The 9882-nt window shown below is 43.0% G+C and overlaps 1 protein-coding gene across 2 annotated transcripts; it reads left to right on the top strand.

The window, feature by feature from the left end:
• The first annotated feature begins 735 nt into the window (after positions 1-735).
• On the top strand, positions 736-9662 carry LOC119966054 (cytochrome c-like). Of its 2 annotated transcripts, none has more exons than XM_038797235.1 (3): positions 736-856; positions 2748-2931; positions 7037-9662. In XM_038797235.1, the coding sequence occupies exons 2-3, from the start codon at positions 2763-2765 to the stop codon at positions 7183-7185; spliced, it is 318 nt and encodes a 105-aa protein (XP_038653163.1). In that variant the 5' UTR covers positions 736-856; positions 2748-2762; the 3' UTR covers positions 7186-9662. The 2 variants fall into 2 exon arrangements, with proteins under 2 accessions (XP_038653163.1, XP_038653164.1); XM_038797236.1 differs by having other exon boundaries at positions 756-838.
• Positions 9663-9882: the final 220 nt, after the last annotated feature.

Below are 9882 nucleotides of genomic sequence, written 5' to 3'. Positions count from 1 at the left end.
CCTGCAAAGACTCACATTCAAAGTATCATATTGCATCTCTGACTTTGTCTATATATATGTTTCTGGAACACACCTCTTCATTCACCCGAGGAAGGAGCAGTGCTCCGAAAGCTAGTGATTCAAAACAAACCTGTAGGACTTTAACCTGGTGTTGTAAGACTTCTTACTGAACCTTTTTTGGACACCAAGGTCAATTTATCATGGCCAATCCACCTAACCGGCTCGGACATCTTTGGACTGTGGGAGGAAACTGGAGCACCCGGAGGAAACCCACGCAGACACGTGGAGAACGTGCAGACTCCACACGCCCAAGCTGGGAATCGAACCTGGGATCCTGGAACTGTGAAGCAACTGTGCTAACCGCTGTGCTTCCAGCCTTGTGTGACTGTCCAAAGATGAGCTGGTCAGGTGCGGTTTTCCGGATAGGCTGGGGGAGTGAGCCTAGGTAGGCGACTCTTTATGAGGGTCAGTACAGGTCGGATGGTCTAATGACCTCCTGCAGTACTGAGGGGATTCTCTAGTTCTGATGACCTCCCTCCAGTTCACCCCAGATTGTTCCTGACTCATTTGACGTCATTGCGCACGATGCATTCTGGCCCGGGTTTATTTCCGGATCATCCGAACTTGATGGCCGGAAGGCGTGGATCACGTGCCTTTCGATTGGCAGCACTGTCATCCAATAAGTGTTCAGAGCCCTTGGTGACGTGTTTCCAATTGACCAATAGCAATGTTGTAGGGGCGGGACCTCCTGTGCTCTCTCATACATACTTGTCGCTGCGAATAAAACCGCGGGGAAGGCCGGCCTTGGCAGTGTGGAACGACCTTGAGTGCGGTGATTGTGAGTGCGGACGGCGAGGTGAGGGCGCGGTTGCTTCTGTATGGACTCTGGGCAGGGAGTGGGTTCCCTGCGGTAACTAACACTTGGTTTGCAGTCTGGGATCGCTCCGAGCCGGTTCTTGCTGCCGGCTCCCTCTCTGACATTCACTTCATTTGAGCTCTCCTCCCGGGAGACTCCGTGAAATCCCGGCCCCTAGCCCGGCGCAGTTTGCTTTTTATTGATTACAGTTTTGGGCGGGCAATGTCACCCGGAGGAATTAATGGAAGTTTCCAGTCCGGAGGTGTGATTTCTCTTCCCCCTGCCTTAGAAAGGGCCCCGCTGCCCCGACAATGTGGCTGGATTTGGGGAAGGGGGAGTGAAGGGCAGCGATAGGCCGAATGGCATTAAAATTTCCCTGTAAACTGTTTGTTAACCAGAGAAATGCCCAACCTCAGGTAATGGTCATATTCCAGTCTCCGGTTTAACTCTGATGGAATCGGTTGGTCTGCCTGATGTAGTATCAGTTTCAGCATTGGTGCCTCGCTGCCTTCAGGAAACCTCCAAACCGGTGGGACTGCCTTTCATTCCACTCCTGTGACTGGTTCACTGTCTCATTTCCGCCCTTCGGTTTGAGGTCTTTCTTTTTAATGTTCAAAAGCATTTAAATAGTGGGAATTTTCCACCGTTTAAAGTTTTAGAATGACCTTCAGTCTGTCCTTGAATTTGGCCTCCCCAAGTTAAGCTGCGAAAGGAGCATCCTTTGAAACTGAAAGCTGATGAATTAAAAATGGGTCAGCAACTTTTCAGTGAAGACGATATCATAACTTTACAAATTAGTCTTGAGGATGAATCGGCCAACCTCCAGAAACCATGCTGTGATGTTGAATGAGCCTATACCAGTTGTAGGTTATTACTGCTGAAATATCCCTTGTGTTTTTCCATCTTGATTTTGAACACCTACTCCAGTGCCTCTTCTCTGGTTGGTAGTCTGCCCTTGTGTGGTTTCATTATCAGTCAGCAAATCACCTGCAATGACTTTCCTTCCTGCTCTTCTCTACCCTCACCATCTTTCCCCTCACCCATGGGCATAGGGTGGGGGTGTGGGCAATGATTTGCTGTCTGATTTATCATGCTGCCAATCTGACACCTGAGGAAGGAGCTGTGCTCTGAAAGCTAGTGATTTGAAACAAACTTATTGGACTTTAACCTGATGTTGTAAGACTTACTGATCTGACATCCAGTAATAGATGAGCAACAATTTCCTCCCAAGGCACTGACTTTGGTTCCCCACCACAAAATCTGTTCCCTGGCTGCCATCTTGGGCTAAACCAGGCTGTTGACAAACTTGCTGTTCTATTTGACCTGTGGGTGTGTTCCAGTTTTGTGTAATGAATCACCAAAACCATGTGCCTTCATTGCTGTAATATTGCCTATTTCCAACCCTGGCAATTGCTGAAGCCTTCATTGTTGCTTTGTTGCACTAGATTTTGCTGTTCTTGGCCAACCTCACATTTCCCACTTGCCATAAACCAAATTTATCTACATCTCTGCCAGTGGGTCCCCATCACCCTTGTGCATAATAATGACTGTAGATCCAACAGTGCTTTCACTTTAAAATTCTTAGCACTTTCCTGATCTTTCTCTCTCTGCATTAAACTCTGCTTTTGACATTAGATTTAAACTTGTTTAGCAGCTGTAGAAACATTTTATGCACCAATGTTAAACTTGTGGGCAGTAAATCTACTTCAAAAGCCTGAAATGTTGGTAAAGTAAATAAGTTCCTTGGATAATTTGGTGAGGAGTCTAGTATCTAAATGATCTTCAAATGCAGTGTCTTTAACGGTTCAACTTCTACAATTGAAGGTAGAGCTCTTGTAATGTTGGTGTTATGGTACATTTTCATACTAATACCCCCTTCCCTTCCCTCAAGGAATTGCAGAGCAAAATGGGTGATATAGCGAAGGGCAAGAAGGTCTTCGTACAGAAGTGTGCGCAGTGTCACACTGTTGAAAGTGGAGGCAAGCACAAGACTGGGCCAAACCTCTCTGGTTTGTTTGGACGCAAGACTGGGCAGGCTGAAGGATTTTCTTACACTGAAGCAAACAAAAACAAAGGTATGTTTAGCAACTATTGAATCTATAATTGTTACACAAGCTATCTTGAGTCCTCTGGCTCTTCATTCTACTTCAGCTTTTGGGGGGGGTTGGTTCTAAATCCCACTCTCTCTCAGACACAAATGAACTGTAAAATTGAATAATTGTGTGAGCATTAAAACTTTTCACTAGCTGAACGTTATTCTGCTTTTGGTGTGTAAATTAATCAGAATTCAGTCTTGGTGATATGGGCAGGTAATTGTTTAAAGATTGATTTTTCAAAAGTTTTTGTGCACACTAGGAGCTGAATTAATGGCTCTTGAAGAAAATGGGATGAAGATGTGGAGCTGCAAGTGTGTAAAAGACTATCAAATAAATTGCAAATTAATTTTTTGGTGCTAATGAAGTTTAACATGACAAATGTCATCTGGATATCTTAACTTGTTCCAACAAGTCTTTTTGCCTTGAGCTTTCCTCAACATTTAACTGCCTAGATTTAAACGTCAAACACACTGCCTCAATTTTGGCATGCTAAAGCAGTTGCATCTCTGAAGTAAGCAAATGCTTATTCATCTAAGTAACTATCTTTTACTGACAATGTTATTGCTGACTTGACAAAATATTAACTGGTAAAACACTTGTTTGTGACTTGTACTTTATGAGCAACTTGGCATTTCTTGAGGTTTGGAAGATCATGTCAATCCTGCCTCCAACCTAGTTCTCACTTTGAAACTGCACACCCTGTGCATGAGGTCAGATTGTGCATGCTGACAAATGGGGAGTTGACAATCAGTTAAAGGTTGCTCTTAAGCAATTTTCACATTGATCAGTATGATTCATATTAGCTATCTTTACAGTGGTTAGATTTTTATTTGGCTTTTAATATGCGCCCTAAAGGAATGAGAAGCAATGTTGAATGGTTTCACTGTCGTGTTTGAGACTAGCATCAAAGTTGCGTTCATGTGAAACCAATACCCACATATACTCTCCTATTTTGTATTTATGAAATTATTCAGTCATTACAAGAAATTAATAATGGCATCAAATGTTTTATTGAAATTGAACAATTTGGGATGTTTATTAGTGAAGGCTCTTGAATGAGAACTTGCTTTTACAGAAATGAAATTAAGATAGTCACATCTTGCAATCTTACAGAAATGGAATGCATCCTAGAATGCTGAGGAAATCAACAGATAGTGGAAGTTCTGACCTATCTTTGCATTAGGAAGTTTTACTAGAGGACAGGAGGGTTCACGTACAAAAATCATTAAACCTACTGGACAGGTACAGAAGTTTAGAAAATGATGGAATGTTGCCCTTCAATTTGAGGGTTTTTTTTGGTTGCACAGGTCTCTGATTAGATAATGCTTATGCAGCATCTTTCCTTGGCAGTGCACCGCGCACCCCAGGAAGGATATATTAGCCCCAGAGTGATTACAGTGCAGTTAATCAGAACAAGTAAAAAGGGTTAAAATGTGAATATAGCAGATTGAGGGAGCATCTAACTGAAGCCCTTTAAGATGATTAAAGGATTTCATGAGAGAGGTGGAGAGGACTCATTTCCTCTGGGAGACCAGGCTAAGGGGCCAAATTTAATATTTAGTTGTCCGTCACAGTTGATGTCAGAGTGCTGTTTTTGTGCGGAATTAAATTTGAAATGGAATAGTCAAGCACTGACTGACGGCAGTCAGCCCATCACTTAATGGTTTAAGTTTTAAGCCCCTGATTCTTTCTCGTACGCCTACAATTTATTTTGCTTTCAAATATTTATCCAATAACTTGTAAAGACAAATATTGAACCTCTTTCAACCACTGTCAAAAGAAGTCCACTCTAAATCATCATCACTATTTCTGGACTCGGGAGCACCTACACCCACAGCACCTCGGACATTACATCTGTGAACCCATGCCAGATCCCCATCAATTTTGGACATGCCCAAAACATGTGAACATGGTTCGTGGGCCTCCCCGTGCACCACCCACACCTGTCTTCCACCCCCTCAAAACCTGCTCATCCGAGCCGCTGTCATGTGTGCCCTATGAGCAACCTTAAATTAGATGAGGCTGAACCTCACATGACGAGGATACGTTCACCCTCGGCGCTTCTTCCGACATCTCTGCCCCCCCCCCCCGTTCCTCCTCTCATTTCGGTTTCACTTCCCCTATCAGGGCTCCATCCCAGTCCATCAGCTCCTTATAAATATTGGACATCTTGCCCTCACCCACTCATTCCCTGATATCACCTTATCCTTAATCTATTGACTTCCATAAAGAATGATTTGGGGACAAAGATCAGGAGGTTCTGAAAGACAAATGAGTGCCTTGGCAGCACCATCATTTTCACTGTCTGCACCTGCCCTGCCAGTGACAGTGGCAACACGTCCCACCTCTTAAATCCCGATTCATCATTCCACCAAATGAGCCGGATTCATCTTGTGCAGCTGCTCCCATCCCTGCGCCACCTGGATGCCCAAGTATCTGAAGTTCACCCCAACACCTTGAACAGCAGCTCTCCCAACCTGTCCCCTGGCCTCGATCGGGAACACCTCACTCTTTTAGCCTGTACCCAGAAAACTGGCTACCTCCTCCAGAATACTCACTATTCCCCCAATACCTCTGAGTCTGAAATATACAGCAGCATGTTGTCCACATAGACCTCCTATGCTCAACCCCACCCTTGCACAATCCATCTCCAACTCCTTGCTGCTCAAGGCGCGATTGCCAGTGGCTCTATTTCCAAGGCAAAAAGCAACAGGGAGAGGGCATCCTTGCCTTGTCCCACGGTGTAGCCCGAAGTACCCCAAGCTCACCTGATTGGTTCGCATGCTCTCTACTGGCGCCCTGTACAGCATCCGAACCCAGTCCACAAACCCTACCCAAACTATCTCAACACCTCCCACAGCTATTCCCCACTCCACCTAAATCAAAAGCCTTCTCTGCGTCCACTAACACCTCTACGTTCTGTCCCTCTGGGGCATCATCACGTTTAGTAATCTCTTGACATTCACTGACAATTGCATCTCTTTGCAACCCCTTCTGATCTTGCCCTATCACTCTCAGTGCACAGTCTCTACACGAGGCCAGGTTTTTTGCCGTTTAATAGCGGTATTGGGTGGTAAGACTCTCTCTGCTCTGGATCCTTATCCTCCTCCAGTATCAGGGATCTGCGATAATGTAGCCCCCCACACACATGCCAGTGGCTCCAAGTCATAAAGCCACCTGTGGAACTTGTATCCCATTCACCCCCACGGAGTCCAGTACTACACTTTGCCTCCCGTCCTTCACTCTTCCAATCCGCCTCGCCGCCTGCTGCTTATTGAGTTGGTGGGCCAGCATCCTACTAGCCTTCTCCCTGTACTCCACACTGGCCCTCTGCAACTGCCTTCCCTGTGGACACCAGCCCGAACTCTCATCTGGAGTTCCTGCCTCCTTCAACAACCTTGCCTCTGGGGCCTCTGAATACCTCCCGTCCACCCGCAGAATCTTGTCCACCAGCCTTGTTGCCTCTGCTCAATTTTATCTCCGGGAGCGACTCGGGTCCTCCATCTTCTCCTTTAGCCACTTATGGATCTCCCACATCATTCCTATTTAGGCCGCCCAACGAGGCAGGCTGCTCCTTGTGCACCCACCACTTTCTGAATAGCCTGGCCCTCGGACTCCAGTCTCTGTTCCACACGGTCAATTCCTGCTTTTAATTGTTCCACTGCCTTGGCTGGTCTTCCTAGACTTCCTTCCTCTGCCAGCTGAACTTCTTTAAGTGGCACCTGCAACACACGCTGTCACTGGAAGTTGACAGTAATCAACTCTGAACCGCTCTCTGATATGGCCTAACAAGCCACACAGTTCATTAGAAATGGGCAACAAATGCTGACCTAGCCAGTGACGCCCACATCCCAAGAAAATATAAATAAAAAGCCAGGCCAATTGCAATGCCTCTTACACTCAATCCCACTGCTAATGAAAAACTGGATTATGTCTGACTCATTTGCCTGCTATCTGGGCAATTAGGACAGTATTTCAGTTCTTGGCCAGCTGTTTCTATTCTGAGCAATGGAATGCACTTTTTGACTTTTCCTACTTGAAAGAGAAGACTTGTGCTCATATTGTCTTTGTTTTTTTTTTGTAGGTATCACCTGGGGTGAGGACACTCTCGTGGTTTACCTGGAGAATCCGAAGAAATATATCCCAGGAACAAAAATGATCTTCGCAGGTATCAAGAAGAAGAGTGAGCGTGAAGACTTGATAGCCTATCTCAAATCTGCCACAGCCAAATAACTGAGGGACAGAATCTGCTGCCTTATTTATTCATGGGTAGATTTGACTCTCAATTGTGCAACCTCAAAAGTAATTGTACTATTAATGTTGCAGTTGACTTTTTAAACTATCTGTGGTTTTTACCATGTGTCCTGTTCCCAGTATTCTCTGCCACCTGTAACACTGTACCGTTAAATTTTAAACTTTGAAATCACTCACCCTTTCAATAAGAATAAAAGGGAATGTCAATCGCTCACATTGTTTCAGTTCATTGCACTGTCACTAGTGGTGTGATCTATTCAGCTGTGGTGATGGGGAAGATTGTAAATATACTAACTTGATTTGAAGTCTGATTTCCTCACTAATTTCCAACTAAAATTATTGGAGTAGAAACCATGAATTGGGAGATTGGTTCAGTCAACATCTTCGCAGTGCATTAATTATGCTGTTTTGAGCTGGAGGTATTTTCCCTTGGAAATGGACAGTAATTTAATGGACTGGAGAAAAATATTTCCAATAGTACAGTTGTATATCTCAATTTTGAAAAATGGGGTTGATATCTTGTATTGTTTAGTGCCCTGAAAGCTGTGTTGCAACATGAAATTCAATGCTGTTAGCATTTGTTTGCATGGTAAATTCTACAGGAAGTTACTGTAATAGTAAACTGCAAATGACATAATCATTGGAAAAATTGAATTCATTTAAGGTGTAAGTGTTAAATCTTATTAAAGTTGTATTTGATGTGAATACTATATTCTTCACCCCAAATTGGTAATTTCTAATAAGACTATAGCTATCTTCCAATCAAATACTTGAATGGTCTATACCTTGTTAATATCTGTGTATACATATATAAATATAAAACCCTGTCCACCTCCCACTTCAGTGGGTGGCTAATGACTTTAACAGCAGCAACTAGATTTGTATTTTTTTATGCTGGGAAAATGTTAAGTTATCTTTTTGTAAGCATTTTTAAGAGTTGTGCTGTACAGCAATGAGTTACAAAAGTTAAATCGGGTATCTAGATCATGGACACTCTGAAGTTGTGTACATCAGTTGGGTTTTCCACCCACTGCATTACCAGGCATCTGTAACCAGAGTAAGCATGAGGTAGCAAATTTGAGAAATCTTGCTATTTGCATTATTACTGCTGCTATACCGTTAAATGATAGTGCTCTTTCTAACTGATTGGCTTTCACTTGAGTTAATCTCATTTATGGTACAATGATATATTGAACTTTTTAACTAATGCTACTGTCTGAGGTGGTGAAAACCTATTAATATAATTCTATTGGATTTTTCCCACAACTTCTTTGTCCTAAGGTAGCAGTGATAGCTAACATTGGACTTGGCTGAATGTTAATGTGATATAACCCAGCTTTTTGGTCACTGTTTTGATCACAGGTCATTTAACAGTAGAAGTACACTTTTTTTTTTCAAATTCACCTTCAAATGTTAATCAGGAAGATGTTCAACCGATTCACTATATTGTACTTTGTCACTTTGGAGCAATATAGCTTGCACACTCTGATTAGGAGTGAAATTAAAATAGCCACTGTTGTGGGAGTGACAACATTTTGTAACTGGCCGATCTGCACAGTTGAATTCCCAGTAAAATCACAGCTAGCTCTCTGGATGCAAGAGGTGGAGACGAAAGTAATATCTTTCCTACAATAGCACAGTGGGTGAGTCTTCACTTGAGTTCTGACATGTCCCGAGGCTTGGGTCTGCCTATTTTCACTGGCTAGTGTTGTGATGGGAGACTTGCTCTTTTTGACCTAGATTATGGAAAATTCTACTTTCTATGTACTTTTCTCAGTATAGAATGCGGTGGTAGAAACAGGTGATGATTTGGACAGTGACTGGAAAAGTAATGTTAGAAAACTAGTCTAATCACCTAATGGATTTGACCAAACAATTGTGATTCACTGATCTTCAATACCCAATAGTTTGAATTGTAGCACTAAATTTGAAACTCTTCAACTGAGTTAATATAATCTGATTTATGGTAGTTTCATTGGATTAAGAGTAGATTTCCAAGACAAAAAGATAATTACTTCTGATTGTTACCTGGTATGGTCTTGATGGGACCATACAAGAGCAAGCCCAGTGAAGGGGCCATGATAGTGCATGAGCTAGTGGGCCAAATGGGACCTGCCTACTTAATTCTCGTGAAGGAATTAATAAACATGAAACATAGCTGACCTCTTTTTCTCACCCTCCCTCCCAAACGTCCACCTCTAAACCTTGTAAATTTGTGTTTCCCTGATGCTTTGAGCCAAAAGCAGACTTGCACCACCTGCTGGCAGTTGGGGTTCAGTGGACTTTATCCTCTAGATTGTATTCTAACTAATTGCTTGTGGATTCGTTTATCTACAATGTGACTATTGCACACTTTCATACTGTAATACAAGATGTCTATTTACTAAATTATTTCTTCCTCAATTTCCACTTCAATTTTTTCCATGGTGATTGGACATTAAATGTGATTCAAATTTGCTAATTGTTGTGTTTTTTATTTAAAGGCTAACCTTGGTCAAAAATCCTTAAATCAGTCAAAAAGATCTCTGCCTCACTACTATTATGTCTGTAGCTAAGGTCTGGTATGTTTGCTTCAAATGTCTTTTGGGCCTGAAGTGTAATGACCATAAATCAGATGAGGAGAAGGCCATGATCAAAATTAAGGAAAGCTGCTAGAAGAGCCTGTGCCTAAACACA

The sequence above is a fragment of the Scyliorhinus canicula genome, chromosome 5 (genome assembly GCF_902713615.1).
Source record: "Scyliorhinus canicula chromosome 5, sScyCan1.1, whole genome shotgun sequence".
NCBI classification, from domain to species: Eukaryota; Metazoa; Chordata; class Chondrichthyes; order Carcharhiniformes; family Scyliorhinidae; genus Scyliorhinus; species Scyliorhinus canicula.
This window is presented reverse-complemented; position numbering and strand designations above follow the sequence as displayed.